Raw genomic sequence first — 20,217 nt, forward strand, 5'->3', positions numbered from 1 at the left:
CCTTTGGGTTGGGGTCCCTGCCTTTGGGTTGGGGACCCTGCCTGCTGGGCAGCTGTGCCGGGGACAGACCCAGTCCTGGGTAGTGAGGATCACAGAGCAGAATGGTGTCACATCATGGAAATGGGAAGGCTGCGGTCTTGCTGGGATTCCTCACCTTGGCTGCTCTCCCAGTTGCCTGTGAATGGATTTGGCTTCTTTCCAGCAGCAGTRTGGGGTGTGCATGGCAGCTGGAGAGGAGGGAGTGGGTGTGACTTGAGGTAAAACTGAAAGTTGAGGCTAAGAAAAAAAGGACAAGAGGTGTTTGGCTTCRGGTGAGCCTGGGRAAGAGGCAGGAAAGATACATCTGTTTTATTGTTTGTGTCCTTGTTTTCCTTAATACTTGAATTACATTTAATAAATGACATTAAAATTTCCCTCCTGTGACTGGAGGACCTTGCTGGGGGTCCTGCAGTTTGGTACTGTCAAGGTTAAGGCTGCAGATTGGTTCCAGATGGAGCCTGTGATCGTTGCAGAAACTTSCAGAGGCAGCTGTGAGAACACTGTGGGTTTTAGGTCCTTATAAGCAGAGCAGCCTTGAGCAGAAGGGCTGCTGCCCTTGGACCTGGTGTTCCAGAGACTGTTGTTGGATGATTTATCCTTTGCAGGTGTGTAGCTCTTAGCAGGCATGGAGGCAAAGTGGAAAAAGCTCTGAAGAGCAGTGCAGTCATGACTCAAGATCAGCAAAATCTGCTTTAAGGCAAGAGGCTTAGAGGGCTTAAGCACTCTTAGCAGTTAAGTGATAAGTTGACAGTGATCCATAGAGCTTATGATKGTGGCTAGGTGATTCCTGAGGCTGTAAGATGCTGTAGCTGTGAGTTGGAGTGAAGTAAAAGATCACAACCTGTTCGGTGTATATCTCTAGTGCTACGTGAGCTATTGCAATGTGAGTGCAGGAGAATCTGATTTGTCACCTTCTCTCTGAAGATGAGAAGCTGAAGGCCCAGACCCAGAAGCTGCTGCCACTCCTGTGGACCTAGCTCATGTGTTTGGTGTTCAGCTGCACTTGCTGTGACTGTGGCCCTCTCCAGTTCATTTAGGGTGGATTTTCATCCTTGTRGCCCAGCACATACCAAGGAACAATGCTGGATTCTTTCACAGTTTCAGACAGCATTGCAAAGTGTTCATCAGCTTCCTATCATTTGCTTGTGGTGGAACATTGGTGCTTGGTGTATTTCTCATAAATCAGGCTCTGAAAACTCCTTTCAACAAAATCACTGTTGATTTTGTTTCTTTTCCTTCTAGAAAACATCCATCAGTTCATTAAAAATTCTGCTAACTTGCAGGKTTTTTTCTTGCTTGCTTCACTCTGAAGCTCCCTTCTCCATGTTGGGTGCACAGCCAACTTTACTGCTATTCATTCCCCCAAGTTTTCAAATCCTTTTGTCTTCAACTGTGTGCCTGAATCCTGAAGCTGCCTATGGTGCAGTATTTCTAAATTCCAGACTTTGCTTTCTGCTGCTCTGCTRAAACTGGTTCCCATCATTTTGAATCCTGGTGCACAGCCTGCYCACATCCAGCGAGCAGCCAGTGTCACCTTCCTGATGTGCTGCTGCACCTGGCAGATCGCTGCAGCCTCGGGTGCRTGGCTGTGATGTGCTGCTGGCACGGGCTGTGTGCTCCTGCCCTTGTTCCTGGCTGAACCTGCTCACCCTTCCCTCTGCCTTGCAARTGCTGCCAGTCTCAGACACCCACCTGCTCATTTCCTCCAGTGCCTGAAAGACTTTGCACTTGTGTGTGAGAGCCCATTGCCAAACTAAACTATAAAGATATTTGCTTGTGCTTTTTTATATAATTTAACATGATTTAGAGCCACGAAGTTTGGCTATCTGGTTCCTGCACTCTCACTGCATCTGTGGTGGTCATATAACATAACCCTGTCCTCCCTTTTTCTGCCTGTCCCCATTATTATTGTTGATTCATGGCATTGGTGAGCTCAGTAGGATATTTCTGTGCAATGTCCTTGTTTACATACTTGTTTCAGAGGCGTGGATCTTGGAGTTCAGGTTCTCCAGGGCAAGGAACTTTCCTGATCTGTGCACCCAGATTTCTCTAACTGGCATTTCTATGGTTGTCGTGTATCATAACAGAGGAATTTTCATTTCTATTTTTATTACTTGAAAGCAAATGTTTCAAGAGGTGTTAGGAAAATACTGCCTGCATTTTCCTGAAGGTTTTGAGTGTTTCCTGAACCATGGCTCTCCCTTAGCTAGCACTTGCAAGGCCTGAAGCTTTCTGCAAGCTCCAGGAGTGTCTGTGTTTCGGGTTATTTTTCATGCTTTATTTATTAACTTGTGAATAATCCCATATGCGTCCCRGTCTCCATTGGGACTGCACAATAGATCTGTGGCGATGTTTAAAAAACAATATTTCTCAGGGTAATAACAGCAGTAATTTTTGTTTAAAATTATGTATGTTTTAAAATTAGACATGACAACATACAGGCTGTTCTTGTAGCATCTCCATGATTCTTTGCTTGTCAGCCCTTCAGATTATTTTAGAATTGGCTTAATTGCAGAAATGAATATTTTAATCCTGGATTCAGTGTGTCATCTTGAGTGGTTTAGGCTTTTCCCTTGTACTGTTCTGTGAAGCAAGTGCCAAGCATTTCAACTTTTTTCTTTCCTGAAGATAGGAAGGTGACCAGCAGACAAAATGCTTCAATTTATTGCCTGTCTGATAGATTTTTTTTCAACTTTTTTTTTTTTTTTTCCTGAAGCAGATGATGTTTCTCTCTTAGTAGTTTTCAAATCCATAGTGTGTGTATAATCCCTCTACTTGGAAACCATGTAGCTTATATCAGCCTAAGAAACATTTAGGTAACAAGGGCTTGTGTGTTCCAGTATCAAATTTAAGTACCAAACAACTTGTTTTATTACTGTTTGTTAGTTTGAAGATGTTTGCCTKTAATTTTAATGGATGGTTTATACTGGTCTTCTCTTTCAACAGCAGAAGGAAAAAAAGTAGAAGATACAGAGTGTTTGCCCTGTGTGTGTGACACTTCTGCAAATCCTCCAAAAAATACAGTTGCATTCATGGGATTCTGGTGTGCTAAGGACACAACCTGGCTGAGTCTTGCCACCTTTCATTTCCTGAAGCCACACTGGTGGGGAATGCCCTTGACAGTGTGAGCACCAGCTGCCCATACAGAYTGGGGACTGATTTAATTAACTGCAATCCCTAAGGTTTAACATTTATCCAGCAGTGTGTTAAATTTCTCTTGCCATCCTTCCTTTCCCTTGAGCTCTTCCTGCTTGTCCGGGCTGGTGCTGTAACAAATCTCTCATGGCAGAGCACACAAATGTCAGAAGACAGGACACACACTTTGTTTGAACAGTATCCCATCACTAATCATATCTTCATTGCCTTGTTTCTGCAGCCCCATTCTGGAGGCCTTTGGAAATGCYAAGACAGTTTATAACAACAACTCCAGYCGCTTTGGCAAGTTCATCCAGCTGCACTTCTCTCAACATGGACACATCCAGGGAGGCCGAGTCACTGATTGTATCCTTTTCTTCAGTGGTCCAGAAATGGATGGAGTGTGTGAAGATGAGGAGGAGCACAGTGTGGGTCAGGAAATCCCTTATCAGATTTTCGAAGTCAATTTACAACTGTGGGCGAATTTGCAGCTTAAAGAGGGAAGAAGTTCTGGTTTTTTTTTTTTCCTAGCTCTGAAGCACCAAACTCTGGAAACCTTTTATCTCAGTACTTCACTAGGTAGGGCCTTGTCACTTTGTTAAGCTCAACACTTGGTATTTAAAACCCTGGAATTTGCTGCCTCAGAAGATCCCCCAGGTTGTTTGCATCCTGTTTGCACCACATAAAGTGTTCCCTTATGTTAGCTCTGCCAGTGAATTTGTGATTGAGAAAAGTGAGACCAAACTAAGAATCAATATATTCTGCTCAATATTTGGGTGCAGAAGAGAGTTATGACTCCCTGTTTTGGGCTGCCATCTTCAGTGAACCTTGGAACCGTAGTCATAGAATCACAGAATATCTCAAGTTGGAATGAACCCATAAGGATYAATGAGTCCAACTCCCTGCTCCTCTCAAAACTGCCTAAAATGAAATCATACGACTTACGAACATTGCCCAGATGCTCCTTGTGCTCTRACAGGCTTGGTGACRTGACCACTTCTGTGGGGAGCCTGTKKCAGTGACAAGGACAGTGAAGAYTGRRTATAGTCAAWCCACTGCAAACTTCACAAATTGCCAGTGGAGTAGCAGCCAGATGAATTTACTGCTGCTGTGAATGACACACTTGGGTTGTTCAGCCTCTGCTCTTTGTGCTGTTGGTAGATTTAAGATAGTGGTCTCTTGCAGGAGCAATGAGAACTGATGCAAGACTTGCTGTGTGCAATACAGACTTTCAGATTAGAGTGMCCTCTAATCTCTCTACGTGTCCCTAATGTGGYTTATCCTTTGTTTGGTTCCCTATGYTCTATCTGGTCCTGCCCTTTTAAATATCTGTTTGGCACATCCTATCTCCTTGGACAGTGAACAGAGAGGATGATTTGAGATGACATTTAGAGCCATTCTTTACCTACTTCCCAAAGTGTCAGTTATTTCATGATTTGTTGATTTTTGCACAGTTCATTCCTATGTGTCTAGAAGATTTTTTGCCTATCATCAAGAAATCTATGCTTCTGTCACTTGGATGTCTTTTCCTTAACATRCTGTTCAGATTTACTGGAAAAGGTGGGTATCAGCTCTGCTGAGTGCTGGGTGAGCCCTCTCCTCATAGGAGGTGTGGGAATGCCCAGTGACCTTCTGGATGAGTCTGTCTCCATCGTAGACATTGGCTCCTTAGGTATTACTACTGCAACTGTCCCAACTGAGGAAGAGGCAGAGGAACAGTGTTTGTTCTTTATCTATCAGAGCCTCTTCTCCTGTCTTATAAACTCTGTGCATGACAGAGAGACTCCAAGAAAAAGCTGTTTCCTGAGGAGAAAGGGAAAGAGAAGTACCTGGAACCGCAGCTCCACAGAGAAGAATATGGGGTGCAACTCCAAAGGCAGACATCTGCTCTGATRTAGTTTACTCCAGAGTAATGGAGGAGCAGGGCCAGAACTGACAAGGTTCAGTTTGTCCATCTGTGCACTCAGTTGCACAGCCACAAAGCTCTTGATGTAGAATTTAGACAAAACCATCATTAAATAGCATGAAGCCCCTCTTGTTCATTGGCCCTGGAGATTTACCTGCATCCTGGTCCTCTCTGCCTTTGCAACCACAAGTCTGATCTCTTTTTACTGGCTACTCTTGTATTCTTTGTTTCAGAACAGGGTGGTACATCAGAACCCTGGAGAGCGGAATTACCACATCTTTTATGCTCTGCTAGCTGGTGTGAGCGRGGAGCAGAAAGGTAATTTCATTTTCTGGGATATGTCCCTTGTCCTCTTTCCAGTCCAACATGTGAAGCACATGTAAGTCAGTTAGAGCATGGGTATTTTGATATGTAGCTTCTTTTTGAAGGCTATGTGGTGATTTTGTGGGAAACAGAAAGGAAAGTTGCGAGAAAAAGGCTGAGGATGACAGAAATGTCTTATGAGAAAAGGCATTCTGATCTGAAGGAAAAAGTCTGTGCAAAGTGATGAGGCAATGAAGCTGGCTAGGGGCAGAGGAAAGGTAAAGAGTCTTTTGATTCAGTTGATTCAAGGAATTCAAAGGTTGGACCATAGATCTCCTTTTAGAACAAACCTTCAGTATAGGTAATAGTAGAGAGAAGAATTTCAAGGAACAGGAATGTAGTGTAAGGACCAGAGCAAAAACATGTCTTGTGTCTGACCAAAGGGTTTATAGCTCTTTACCTGGGGAAGGGAGAGGTGGGTCTGGGAATGGGAGCACAGAGAAAGTGGCAGCTGCAGGGTGTGGATGAATCCTCTTTGTAGTGTTAGTGTAGTGTTTGTTTGTTAGGATAATCAGATGGAAGATTTGGGCCTGACAGAGTAGAAGGCAGTAGGGCTTCAGTTTTAGGGATTATGTGAAGGAATGGCCACATAGGTCAATTTAGAGATCAGTCTAAAGCAAAGGAAAATAGTGGGGACCATGGTTATTAGCAATTGCTTAGAGAAAACATACAAAACAGATTCTTCAGCAGAACTCTGCTATTCTTCCCCATCTACCTCTCCAAGCTGGCGTCCCAGGCTGCTTCACTTCCCCCTCTGTAATGTAGTTCTGCTTCTTGATCATCCTTTTCTCCTTTCTCCATTATCTTTTAGTTCCCCTATGTTCTCTTCCCAATGGGGGACCAAATCTGCAAATAGTGTTTAAGATGTGGTTGCATAACAGATATACAGGATCTAATTCTGGTTTTACATTTAGTTTTATGAACTATGTTCAGTTTTTGCTGCCTCTCAGCACTTCAGAAATCTGATCGTGATTCTCTGAACTATGTCTCAAGTGATTATATCTAATTTAGAGTTCATTACCATATGTATGTACTTAAGACTATTTTTCTGTACACTTTTTGAGATAAAATTTAATTTTTTTTTCTGAGTCAATCCAGTATTGAGATATTCTTCTGAGACTCTGCAGCTTGGGATTTGACTGTTCCAAATAATTTCGCATGCCATCTGCAAGCTTTGTTACAGCACACCCTCCTCTTCCATGAATTAAAAGCAAGCATGATTGTTACAGCACACCCTCCTCTTCCATGAATTACAAGCAAGCATGATTGCTAAATAAATTGTCTTTCCCCTGCCTCTTTTTCTTCTGTTGCAGAGAGCCTCTCCCTCTGTGAGCCAGAGAGTTACCGCTACTTGAATCAGTCTGGCTGTGTGACTGATGAGAACCTGAACGATGTAGAGATGTTCAGTAAGGTCATGGTGAGTCCAGTCCTAACCCTTCCTGAACTTTTGGGCACAGTCTCATGGACTAAACATTCTGCACTGTCTAGATCTCACAGGCAGAATTTATTTGCCTTAAGCCAAAATTTGGTGTTCARCAAGTCTGAAACTTAGCTAAAACCAGGCTCAAAAAGTGGTTTTAGTTTACAGAAATGGGAGAATTTGGAAAACAGTTGGTATGAATAATAATTTAGAGTGATGGAGAATTTGGAGGAGCAGAACCCCACCCYATAAATGTTCCTGGAAGTGTCCTAGATAGCCTAATTCAGGAAACCTCACATCGACCATTAGAAGGGGAACAGTTTGTTCWGAAGGTACTGTTCTCTGGAAATATTCCAGTAGATTAATATCAACTGTGCAAATCACTTATACTGAGATAYCACAGAGATTCAATAGACACCTGTAACTTTATCAGAGGTTATGGGGTTAGCAGGATGAATGTGCAAATTCATGTTTTATTTGATAAATGCTAGTTGGCCTGAGGCCTTTAATGATGTAGGTGAAACCAGATAGGCAAGATGAGTAGAGTCAGCTTAGGATTTCGGTAGCTTCTGGTTAGGTGTGATTTAAGGGAAGGAAACACCTGTACAACAGATGTTTCAATGGCAATATGGCATTTGTTCTTCAGCTGAGGGGATGTTGGAGGAAAGAAGGGAACTAGAACCCCAGAGTGCCCCACTGGCAGGGTGAATGCATGAAAGCTAGGCCCTACCTCTCAAAATCAGTTTATGCCCCTGATAGACAGAGGGAACGTGCCATATTTCCTTATTATCTGATAATCTCTTTCAAACCATCTACCAGTTAATGCTGAAAGCCTGGTTTTAAATCTTGCTGCATAAATCTACTATACTAAGAGAATAAATTAAAGGGGTTATGTGGATCAGAGTAAATTAAGTATCTTATATGGATCCATCCTTCAGGGAAGAAATTAAGGGAGAATGTGGAAGCAATCCAGTAACATCTGTAACCTGTGCTGCCAGTGTTCGGGGTAGGATTTCCTCACAGAGGCATAAACATGTTCTTCCTGTGAAAGACCAGCAATGGCAGCAGCAAAGTCCAGCTTGAGGATGGGGAAATGCCCACCTGCCTTAGATAGCAATGGAGTAAATGTAGGAGAGAATGGGAGGCAGTAAAGATCATTGGCAAATGTATAGCTGAGAGAGCTGCTGTGCCATCCCGTTTCCTTTGGATTCATGGTGACTATAATTCTGAGTTTTACCTCTTACACACACTGGACCTGAGTGTGGTGGTTGCATTGTACTTGGCTGTACATACAGCCAACGTTGGCTGTGTGGTTTTGCACAGACTGCCATGAAGGTGGTGGACTTCAGCACTGAAGAAATCAGAGACATCTTCAAACTTCTTTCTGGCACACTTCATCTGGGAAACGTTGAATTCATGACAGCTGGTGGGGCCCAGGTTACAACCAAAGCAGGTAAGTAGGACCCTAGCAACTTGGTAGACCCAAAGCCCCTAATAAAGCCCTCTCCATTGTCCTTTCTCCCACTGTTATGCTGGTCAGCAGTGCCTTCACAAGCAGTTTCTCTGTATTTTAACCCTACAAAAGCATTGCCACAGGATGCATGGCTCCAGAGTACCAGTGGGATTTGGTTGGTCTGTGGCTCTGTGCTTCAGGATGTTCTCCATTTGTGCACCTGCATATTCTCAGACTGAGTCAGAGCCTCTCAGTTTGTATTTTGCATTGAAAGAGCTAGAAGAAATAGGATCAGGAAGGAGTTTGTGATAAAAGTGATCTGTTAGAGACCTTCCCCCATCTTCATTTGAATCATGTGCTAGTGTGCACTCTGGTACAGTTATCCAATCTGAGCTGGTCTGCAAMGTGAGTCCCTAAGCAGACAGAAGCAATAAATATGTTCTATAAGTGTTTCAAGTCTTAATTGTTCCTCTTCTTAACATCCAAGTTTAGCAATTCCATGCTCAGACTGTAGTACTGTGCTTTTACAAAATCATATGTTCTCATGCAGCGTTTTACTGGTGCTGAGCTTTACACAGGRTTTTGCTCTTCCTGTTGTCAGCAGAAAGGCTGTCTTATGTGACTGTCTACTGTGGTCTATAATGAATATGTGAGCCTCAGACTGGGTATGTGAGCTTACAGCTCTGGATGTGCCCAAGAGAATTAAGTAAGGGGGAGTGTGTTTTGTGYTGGGGTTTAGTCACCTGCCTTGTAAGAATCCCTGGCATTTCCTCACTGAGCTGTGAAAATATCCCTATGAGTGATGGGGATTCATGCAAAAGAAAACAGTGTGTCTTCCTCTGTTATTAGTGCTGAAYATTGCCAGTGATCTCCTGGGCTTAGAYGCCTTTCAGCTTTCTGAAGTACTGACACAGAGGTCCATGATTCTGCGAGGGGAAGAGATCAGCTCCCCTCTCACTGTGGAGCAGGTAAGTGTATGCCACTGCTTCTGCCCCTTCTGCATTTGCAGGCCCTGAGTCTTCCTTTTGTGTCACCCATTCCAGCCTAGGGCCCTCCTGTTTCCTCTAGTATTTTGCCCTTATTGGTAGCTCAGCTCCCSGTGTTGATTGCTTTTCAGGCTTCACAGGGGAGATCAGTGGCAAATGCCAATGCACAATACTGGTTTTAAGTCACCTTCACTCACCAGGAACTGGTCATACCTGCGTCATGCAGAAAGTGCATCAGGTGCTTTGTGGTTTCACTGTGCGTGCTTTAACCTTGCAGAACTCYCAAGTTGCGCTGCATTTACTGGAAAGTAAAATCTGGCACACCATTCCCACAAAACATCCGGCAGATGTTAGGCTGTTAGCCCGCAGTAAGAGTTCTTTCTGTGTCCATACAACCACAAAGGAGGGCCGAGTAAACTGATGCGTAGCTCTTGTGGTGTTGCTGATCACTTGAGGGCACTCTTGGTGTTTTAGGGCCACGTGCAGATAGCTGTAGAAAATCCTCTGTCATTAATAAAATGCAAGACTGGAAGAGAAGGAGTAATACTGCTAGGATGGAAGATGCATCATGCTATAGCAAAATGAACATCTGTAATGGAAATCATGTGTTGGCACAGACTGCAGAGGGTTATCAATCCAACGCCTACATTGGCAGAGAAGCCAGAGTTACTAGACGCTCTCTGACGGATGACTGTCTGACTTYCCTTCAGATTTGCCATGGAAAGAATTTCACAGCATCTTTAAGTGTCCTGCTTTAGTTGCAGTGTAGTCTGGAGTTGAAAMGATTTTCCTCATATTTAGATTACCTTTGACATCCCAGCTGTCCACCTTACAAGCTTTGGCTTCTGTGAAGTTTTTCATGTGGTGTTCTCTTTTCTAAGCTAAACAATCCAGTTCCTCCAGTGCTTTCTTGTAAGTAATTTTCTGAATCTCTTGGTCTTCTGTCTCTGTTTTCCCACATATTTTAAGAAGTGGAGTGCCCCAAACTGGGCACTGTWTTGAAGCTGAGGTCTCAGCAGTGCTCATTATGGTAGAGGAGTTGCTTCTTTACTTGCTGAGAACACACATGCTAATATGTCACAAACTATGCTTTGCCTTTAAGAAGTGGTCTCTTTCTTTGCATGGTCTGTGACCTTCCTTTGCAGTGAAATTAGTTTTCAGCCTGTAGTCTGTGGTAGATATTCTCAGGATCCAATACCACAGTTTTTCTTCTCAGCTGTCTGTCCTAAATAAGCCACATCTTTCTCTAGCAGTGCATAAGGTTGGATTACAGATGATACCAGAGGCCCTTTATGCAGTCCACAGCCATGGTAAGCAGTTGTAGGATTTACAAGAGTCACTCTGAGCAGAGCTTTCCCTGATGGTGTAGCTATTCCTGCCATCTGTGAGTGTTGGACCCCACAACAATACCCTCAACAGCGAGTGGATGCTGCCATTGAGCTGCCTTCACTGAGTTGAGCCTGTTGCACTCACCATGGGGCCTGTAGAGACTGTTCCTGCCTAAACCCTCGAGTGCTGCACCCACTTGTTGTGGGGATAGGGTTGCTGGGGATTTTTCATTCTGTAATGGGCTCATTACCCATCTGAGCTTTGACATTTCAGTGGGCTGGATGGATGAACTGGCCTGAAGGCAGGCAAAGCTGGGAGGATGAAAGGCGCCTTTGAGAATCTCATTTGAGCCATATTGTGGGGAAAGTGGCTTGGCTTGCAGTGGATGGGGAGGTCCTGTTCCTGGAAAATGCGTCCAACTCGCTGTGCAGCCAGATATGCTACAGAGGCATGGCCTTGAGGGCATTCTTAGTCCCAACTAATAAGTCAGATCATCTGACAAAGAGAAGAAATGCCCAGAAAAGGCATGTGTGCCCATCTTTGAAATGTTCTCTTCTGTGAAGAAGGGAGGTTATTCTGTGCCAACTTTGAGCTGCTGAAGAGGAGATTGTACCTAGGAAGAGAAAAGAGGAGAAAAGCAGTGTGGTTGGGTGAAAAGGAGGATCTGGCAGGCTGGGCTTCAGAAGTTTGGGAGAGGCTGGAAGGGTTCAGAGGCACTTGGCCTATGCCATTACCAAAGAGCTCATCTTATTTAGGGTTGTAAAACTGAAAGGGGGTGAAGGTGCATTTAGAAGATCTGCCATTGCTGGTCTGGCCTACTGAAGGAATTGCCCTGCTGGTGTCACAGGTGGGACAGGGGAAGCAATCTGTAATCCAGTTACTGTGGTTTATTTGTGAAACAGTAAGATTACAGCTTTCACCCTACTCGATTATCTCACGTACTTGCTTGCTCACCCCTCAGCATTACATTCTCCAGTTGTCGGTTTCTTTTCCCAGTTGGGAGTTTGCTGCTTGTCCAGGAGGGCTGGGCAGCCCCTGACCTGGGTTTATATTGTTSCAGTCACAGTTACCAGTCTCAGGTACTACCAGCCAAAGGCCTTGGGCATGCCCTGACATTTATCTTTATGTCTCCCATCTCCAGGATCTTTCCCCTTTTCCAGCATCTTTCTTCCAGTCGTGATCTTTGCAATTTTCTCTCCTGACTTTTTTTTCTACCATCTGAGATCATGTCTTCTTGTTGGACACCCTTCTTTTTGGTCTCTTCTTCTTTCCAGAACTCWAAACTCTGGTTTCCCATTCTAGTGTATGCACAGAAGAACAGCACATGATCAGACTCTTAATTTGTGGTTCTGTCTCATGTCTCTTTATTAATTGGAGGACTTGAGGTGTGCCACTTTTGTTTGTCCAAGTGTTATGAAAGTGTGCAAACAGCCCATTCCTTGTGCACCTATCAGGTAGCAGGCTTCTGCCTGAGATACCAAAAGTTTAATTTTGGATGTTCATCCACATGCTTACATACACCCAATTATCTACTGCCTGTTAGTGATCACAATTTAAGTTATTTTTTTCCACCTATGACCCTTGGTTGTGATYATTTCATGGAATGTCGGGTCATCTGCGGGAAAGTCCTTCATGAAACTCATGAACTTCTAGGGCGTGTGTCCTGGCTGTTGGCCAGCCTAACTGGATTCCAGTAGAATAAGGCTGTTTGCAGGAAAGTTTTGGAAAGGGAACTTCGGAGGGTAACTTGGTGGCAGAATGTTCTATTAAATCCTGCCCTACCAGTTTTTTGAAAACTGAGCAGACACCCATTTGACAGCTCTACTAGGAGTACTGAACCGAGATACCTTGCCTGTCACTGCAAATGTTGGCTCAGGTGGTACAAATTACTGCTGTGGGCTTAGTTGTGAGGTATTTTGCCACCTTCCCTGCCCCAGCCCTTGTTCCAAAACATGTYGCTGATTTTGTTACTTCCTTCACCCTCTCAAGTTCAGTTACCCAAAGATWATACATGGCTGGTCTGTGTGTGGCCTGGCTATTTGAAAACTTGGTACATATAAATATGGCACCACATAGAGCCAGTACAGAGATTGAGGCACCTGAAGAGGAGTGGAGGAACCTGAAGTCCCATAGAGATTTGTGTGGCCCTTATGCCTTTGGTTCACTTTGAGAYGCATTTTTTCTCTCTGTATTTACAGGCAGCTGACTCCAGAGACTCCCTCTCCATGGCACTCTATTCCCAGTGTTTTTCATGGCTTATTAGCAAGATTAATACAAAGATCAAAGGCAAGGAAAACTTTAAGTCTGTGGGCATCCTGGATATCTTTGGCTTCGAGAACTTTCAGGTCAGGATTTTGTTTTTTGTGGGGTGGGTTGGTTTTGGAGATGTCAGTGCCTATAGGAAGAAATTTTGGTGGGTTTGCATCCTATTAAGGACAGCATAGGACATTCTGGGGTCTCCCCACTGCCATTTTYCCCTGAAAGCAGAAATATATATTAAGCTGCCAATTCTACCAGCCATGTTCATACAGGCTGATGTTCAGGGTCTGGTTTGTGACACACATCCTAAGCAGATATGCTGGGATAGATAATACTGAATTTTTTATTTGCATGCAAATCAAATGTGCTCTCTTACACATACATTGTTTGTTTACATCTGTTTTGCATTGTGTGGAGAATCCTGCATGTAAAACTTATAACTACAGCTGATGTGGGATGTGTGTTGAACAGTCTTATAGTGACTGCTCAGATATTTCACAGAAGAGAAAGCCCAGTGACCTAACACTTAGGGAATTTTATTTCTTTCTTCCAAGAAGAGAAAYGTAATTGTCTTCAGCATGCTTGACCATGATTTAGGCTTGCTGAATTAACCTTGCATGGGCTACAAAAGCTGTTCTCCTCATGGACCTCTCCATACTGTCCTCCTCATGTACATCTGACACCACTGTGTTCTCTGGCTTTACCCCAGGCCTGGCACCTTCCCTGTTGCTGCTATAGATTCTTTTAGAGCTCAGGAACAAGAACATAAAGTTTTATAATTGTTTCTTCTTGCAGGTGAATCGTTTCGAGCAGTTTAACATTAACTATGCAAATGAGAAACTCCAGGAATATTTCAACAAACACATCTTCTCCTTGGAGCAGCTGGAGTACAACAGGTGACAGACAGTGGGAGTGGGGCCCCTACTGCTCTCATGGGTAGCAGAAGGGAGGACATCRTTCCTCCTGTGCTGCTCAGTCCCTACCACTGAAGCAGGAGACRCAGCTGGGCCTTAGTACAGCCCTGACCGTGGTTGTGTCTTGTTAAGCATTGTCCATGTGCTTTGCCAGCATAAGTYACTTGTCTCCAGGAAAAAGCATTCTCCATTGTAGTGTTTAGAAACTCCAGCTTTCCTTTTGTCTCTCAGTTGAATGGAAAGTTCCTGGGCTTTAACCCATTAGAGTACATGGTCACTGGGTGTATTCTAACTTTGGTAATGATTTACCTATGGTAGTGGTGATGTGATGCGGATGGAATCTTGGTGTGCAAAAAGTAAATTCCCTGAAGAATAGACAATGAGAGTTATCTGACAGCTCTTTCTGTCCTAGATATTCTTATACTGTGAAAAGGGCTTTTTTCCTCAACAAATTTRCATCAGGCTGTTTCCTGAGCTTGGGGCCTTCTGCACAGCTTTTCCTCTTCTGTGGGCTTCATATTGGATTATATTTTGTGAAGTACCTGGGATGTTCTAGAGTATTTCTGCTTCTAGAGAAGGCTGCTAGACAAATACTTCAGTTGTTGCTCTGAAACAGAAGCCTTTATGTTTGTGAATGRAGGAATTGAATAGGGTCAGTGAGGGCAAATGAGAGCAGCCTTGTAAAGGGAGACAGCTGAATAGGCAATTCATTAAATTCTAAAGATTACAAAATTGCAAGGCTATTTATGCGCTCACATCTCAGGCCAGCTCCACCATTGCAGGAATCTTGTGTTAAGGATGGCACCATCATGGCAAGTAACTTTTTCCTGATGATTGCATAGAAGTTTAAATTCTRTGGCTGAGCTTTGGAAGGAATGAGAGGATTTTTTTTATTGATTTTATATAAGATGATTCCTGGGTGATGTACTTAAAACTCATCTTTCACCGTATAAGCTCTGGTTCCTCAGTTTTAGTAAGYAGGTTCATGTATCTCACCTTGATGCTTTGAACCTGAAAGTCTGAAGCCTGGGCTGAAGCGTTCATTGGCAACACCTCCACTACCTTCAGGTTGGTAGTCTTCACCTGAGAGGTGTCTGTATCAGAATGTCAGTAAGTAGCTTCACAYACAGCCCTTAGTCTTCCTTGGATTCCTAAGAGGCTAGGAATCTAGCCTAGGAATCTATTCTAGGCTTCTCTGGATTCTGAAAACAGAAATATCCTGTATTATGGGAGTGTAAGAAGGCAGTGAGGGGGAAAAACACATACAGCAGGTTTATACAATGTCATGGGTGATTTTCAAAGCACAKTATTGCACTACTGTACCTACATCAGCTCCTGTTCTGAAGGATGTGGAGACACCCTGTAGGCTCCCTTCATGTCAGGCCAAAGCTTGTCTGTGTCACCCTCTTCAAAACTCTCCCTGAAAACTCTCTGCTGTCTCTTCTCCTGGTGGACCTGTGAACTGTCTTGTGGCAGATGTGCTTCAGGCCTGCTTTGCAGACTGGTGGGCCAGCCCTTGACTCTTGAAGCCGTGTAGAAACTGTCCATCATCACCACTGTGTGGGCTGATGCTCATCCTCCAGACTGAGCACAGTTTTAAAATTCATGTGAGATTTGCTAAATGACTATAGGAAAAATACTGGTCTCAGTCACTGATGTGGATAAGAAATGGTGTCTCATTTCCATCTCCTCGTGTTAGCAGTGTAATGTGTCCCCTATTCTTTTTCCTCAGCCRTGGCCAAGCCCAATTCCTGCAAATCATCTTGAGTCCTGGGGCAGCTGCCATGCTCAGTTCCTTCTGCTCTCCTACAYCCCTGGACATTGGATCTTGCATTTCACAACTTTGTTCTGTTTGTTCTTGCCTGTCAGGGAAGGGATAAACTGGGAAGCCATTGACTGGATGGATAATGCAGAATGCCTRGACCTTATTGAGAAGGTAAGCAGTTACCTGTGACAGTTTCCARGGATTGCAGTGGGGACTGCTGATTCTCTTGAGATCTTCCCTGGCATTTCCTGGCTTTAAAAGCAGCAACTTGCTTAGATCCTCTTCTGACTGTGACCTGGCAAAAAGTATGAGATGTTCTACGCATAGTCCTGGCTCAAGAAAGCATATCTCTGCTTATTGTTGAGAGTAAACTTAGGAAGGTGTCATAATTTTAAACACRAAATAGAATTCAAGTAAAACCTTAATGTGATTTTTTTATAAATAATCTCCACTTATGTTCTGCGYGCTGTATGCATTAGCTGTCCAAAATTTTGCTTTCAGCTTGAGTTTTGCTGGGTATAACTCAGGGGTTATTGCTCAATTGTCTGTTCAGATCTCCAGTTCTTGGCGTGTTGCTGTGTAGTTAGAGCTTTTGCTGACTGTAAAAGCCTGTCTCTTGTTTGGCTGTAGAAACTAGGTCTACTGGCTTTGGTGAATGAAGAGAGTCGATTCCCCAAAGGCACAGACAACACCCTTCTGGAAAAACTTCACAGCCAGCATATGGTAAGTAAGAAAATAACCTGGCAGGCAAATGATCAGTATGTTAGCCCCATCAGCATTTCAAAACCTAAAGTGAAGGTTTTGTTGATGTAAAATATGCGCTTTGTGCAGGAAATTTAAAATGCCTTAGGCCCGAACCTGCGAGCATTTAATAAGGCAGCACTGAACAACTGTAATATGTAAAGCAACCTGAGAATGGTCTCTTGTGCACAAAGAGAAGAGGGAGTGTGCATTCCACAGGCTGAGGGCAGAGGAGGCTTGAGTTTGCAGCATGGGATGGAGGTSAGGTTCTGCTGGTCTGCAGCGGGACACGAGGCAGCACCCCAGGCACAGGATGTGGCTGCACAGTGCGTGTGGGTTTCTCTTGCCAGCTGACTCACTGCAGTCTGCTCCAGAGCATGTCAAATCTGTCTCCTGGGGCTGGGGACGGCTTTTGCCTCATGACTTTTAATGAAAGCTCTCTTATTGTTCCTAATTAATTGAATTCTTTCATCCTCTTTCTTGTGTTCTGGACACAGTAGTGGAACGGCTTTTTCATGCAGGTCAGAAAGTTATCCTGGGGACAGAGAAACCCCAGTGAGATCACTGCAGCAATCCCTTACCATGCCTCTGGTACAGCCAACACTTTGTTCTAAACAGTAAATAGACTGAAAACAAAGCAAATTAAAGCCTGTAGCATGGACTTGTGTAATAATTTGCTACTTTAGTAAGAACAYTGTCTTACTAAATGTGTTTCCTAATTTTCTAATTCAGACTTCATCCAAGCCTGAAAATATATAAATTTGTATCCTATATCTAAAAATTTTTAAATCGGCATAGATTCAGATATTCTCATTTTTCATATTTGCATTCTAACTGTGCTGGTAATACTCATGACTTCAAATTGGAAACAATAGCAATGACTTTTGGTTGGCTACTTACACACAGCTTYGAGGAAATATTTCCTTTATTTAGGTTTAAATTAAGGCCTTCAATTTTGTCTAATGTGGCTTTGCCTTGTGTTATAGGTCAAAAGATGTGAGAATGCCTGATTTACCTTTTTTTTTATTGTTCTTGGTATTTCTTAATATAGAACTAATGAATATTTTTAATGCATCACCTGTTTTGAATTTTATTTCTGAACTGTCCCAAACACTTAAGTTTGTCTCCAAATTGAGACATTTCAAAACTCCTCTTTCCTTCTACTGTTTGTTTCTGATTTTGTCTACATATTTTTTTCTCTATTCTTTTCTGAGATAAATTATCTGACCAGAATGCAGTTCCCTTGGTAAGAAGGTACCTGTGGTTTATTATACAGCAGCATGAGACTGCCAGTATTATTTTGCATTCCTTTATGCCCCACTACATTTTGGTTGCTATTTTTGGTGATTTCTGTGCATTGAGTAGCCTTTTCATTAAGCTGTTCATAGTGTCACCTCTGTCTGCTTTGAGGCAAYAGCAGTTAATGTGGAACCCTAGAGAGCTTGCAAGAGATGGGAGAGGCTGAGTAGTAAGTGCAGGAGGAGCAGTGAAGTAGAGAGTGCTCTAGGATTTGCATTTGCTGAAGGCAAAAGCATTTTTTATACCAGTTAAAGTCTCTAGTGCTGGCTGGAAGAGCATTGGAAGACATCCAGGCAGCATTGCTAGGAAGCCTGAGGAGAGAACAAGCCYTCTTCTCTGTATTTTCTGTGGAATGCTGTAGTGTTAAGGAGGAAAAGCATACAGCTGGGATTTAAGAGAATATGACCTATGATACAATTGGAGAGCAGCAATAGGGAAGAGAGGAGAAGGAACCAAAAGTGTTGTAAGCATGGCTGAAATATAAGGGCTTGGTAGAGAGGTAGGGGAGAACAGGATGCCAATCCACATGAGAGATCCAGTAGCAGTCATGTTTGGAGTGGAAGACAGGGAAGTTCATGGCTGGAAAAAGATGACTGTGTGGAGGGAAGGGAAGAGCAATGAAATGGGGTCAATATGAAAGGGAAAAAAAAATCCATGAAAAAATTTTCAGTAGCACAAACAAATTATCGGCATCAGAAGCTGTCCACCTCCTAAATACTGCTATAAGATCTTGAAGATGAAAGAGATGAATTACAAACAGCATTGTGCAACATGTTACTTAAAATTTTCTTAGTACTTTTGTCTGAGAAGGTGGGGAATTATTTTAATATTTAGAAAGTATTGTAGGAAGCTAAAGGCCTATARTTATTATTTCACAATTGGTAAATTCACAGAACGTGGTCAGTTACCTCAATGAAGGGAGGCCTGTAAGACACTGTCTTCTAYAAGCATTGAGATTTTCTGCTGACTCACAGGGCAAGGCTGGACTGAGAGGGGCCTCATGAAACCGATTGTATTGTAAAGTGAAAATGAAAAAGAAAAGCAGTGTAGATAAATGTAAAATGCTGTGCCTGAAGGAAAATAGTCCCAATTTCACCTTTGAAATTATGGCACCTGAACTGACTGCTGCTCTTCAGGAGTGGGACCCAGACAGATGGATAGTTCCATGGAAATACCAGCATAGGGCTCAGCAGCAATAAAAAACCCCAAATGAAGTAGTAAAAGCTCCTAGGGAACTAATAGTAAAAGTAGAAAACATTACTATGGCATTGTATAATCTATAGAACACCTTCACTCTGAACTGTGTACACCACTGGGCCCCTCCACTCCAGCWGGGCTTCTGTCAGAACTGATAAACAGCAGGTTGGGGACAGCTTCAGTGCTGTGGAAAGCTACGTTGAAGGGACCCTGCAAGGTGGGGAGAAGATGGCTTGCGGGGTATGATGGGTTTAAAAGTCACTCATGGCCTGTAGAAGATAAATGGCTCTAATGGAAGCCAGGCTTAAATCCAAGCCACTCYAATTCCCTATGATATTGGTTGAGAGCTCCCTGTGAAAGGATRCTCTGGATGCAAGAAGTCTGCATGGGTTCATGTGTGGAATGAGCAAGTATTTCAAWGAGAAACCCACTTGGGGCTACTTGTTAGGCAGGCCTCATAGAAATAATTAGAGTTTGAGGCAATATTAGGATGAAAGTGTGATTTGCTTGCTTTGTTCTTACTCTACCCTACATAGCCACTGCTAGAGGCAGAATATTCAGCTGGATAGATKGTTGGACTAGAGCAGCATGGCTGCTCTTAAATAGTTAAAATGGTTTTCACAGAACAGAGAAAGAGGGGRAAAATGAGAGAGAAAAAAGAGAAAGAAAAACTGAATATTGATCATAGGGGAAGAGAGGTGCAAAGAAAGATAAAAGATAGATGAAGGCAGGAGATTGGTATGTGACTTCCTTTGAAGAAGAAAAGGTGTGTAGGTGTTATGCAAAGCTGCCATCTTCCCTGCATCCTGATCCTGTGTCCTGCACCACATGGTTTGTGTGGAGCTCAGCCTCCTCAGGTGTCAGACACACAAGAATTAACATTTCATCCATGGCATGCCTCYGCAGCCTTGATTCTGCAAGCCCTTGCTCACATGAGGAATGCCTTGAAGGGCTGGATATTTCCATCTTAAATTTGAGTAACGTATTTGTAATGTAGCTGCAGAGAGCTGCAGCAGATGTGGTCGGGCTCTGCAAGAGCAAAGGTCCTTGCCCATCCCAGCCTTGTCATAGTCATGGCAGAGTTCCTGACTGACTGTTAATTCTTATTACACCAGCATTATGAAGTGAMCTCTTTTTCTTTCATTTCAGAGCAACCCCTACTATGTGAAGCCTCGGGTGACAGACCATCAGTTTGGCATAAGACATTATGCAGGGGAGGTAGGTRTTCATGATGGGTTTGGGAGATGCTTGGTGTATTTTGAACTTGAGGTCCTCAATTTTAGGTTCCAAAAACCAAGAATGTCTCTGAGCTGTGTGTTTCCACACAGTTAATGTCCCACACCAGAGCATGGGTGTGATGGGCTTAAAATAGCATGTCATTCTCCAGTACTATAGTCTCCAATTTGAGTTT

General features: G+C 43.4%; 1 protein-coding gene across 1 annotated transcript in view; it reads left to right on the forward strand.

The window, feature by feature from the left end:
- Window positions 1-20,217, forward strand: part of LOC130574414 (unconventional myosin-X-like) — an 89,559-nt gene that overhangs the window by 23,829 nt on the left and 45,513 nt on the right. Inside the window, exons 6-16 of the mRNA XM_057367627.1 lie at window positions 3,416-3,540; window positions 4,721-4,734; window positions 5,314-5,398; window positions 6,757-6,860; window positions 8,187-8,316; window positions 9,166-9,284; window positions 12,830-12,976; window positions 13,686-13,786; window positions 15,674-15,740; window positions 16,200-16,292; window positions 19,956-20,024. Of these exons, the coding sequence (XP_057223610.1) occupies window positions 3,416-3,540; window positions 4,721-4,734; window positions 5,314-5,398; window positions 6,757-6,860; window positions 8,187-8,316; window positions 9,166-9,284; window positions 12,830-12,976; window positions 13,686-13,786; window positions 15,674-15,740; window positions 16,200-16,292; window positions 19,956-20,024 (1,054 nt within the window). The remainder of the gene's footprint in view (window positions 1-3,415; window positions 3,541-4,720; window positions 4,735-5,313; window positions 5,399-6,756; window positions 6,861-8,186; window positions 8,317-9,165; window positions 9,285-12,829; window positions 12,977-13,685; window positions 13,787-15,673; window positions 15,741-16,199; window positions 16,293-19,955; window positions 20,025-20,217) is intronic.

Source organism: Malurus melanocephalus, unplaced genomic scaffold, assembly GCF_030028575.1.
Source record: "Malurus melanocephalus ecotype Western Australia unplaced genomic scaffold, MMel_1.1 scaffold_81, whole genome shotgun sequence".
Taxonomy (NCBI): domain Eukaryota; kingdom Metazoa; phylum Chordata; class Aves; order Passeriformes; family Maluridae; genus Malurus; species Malurus melanocephalus.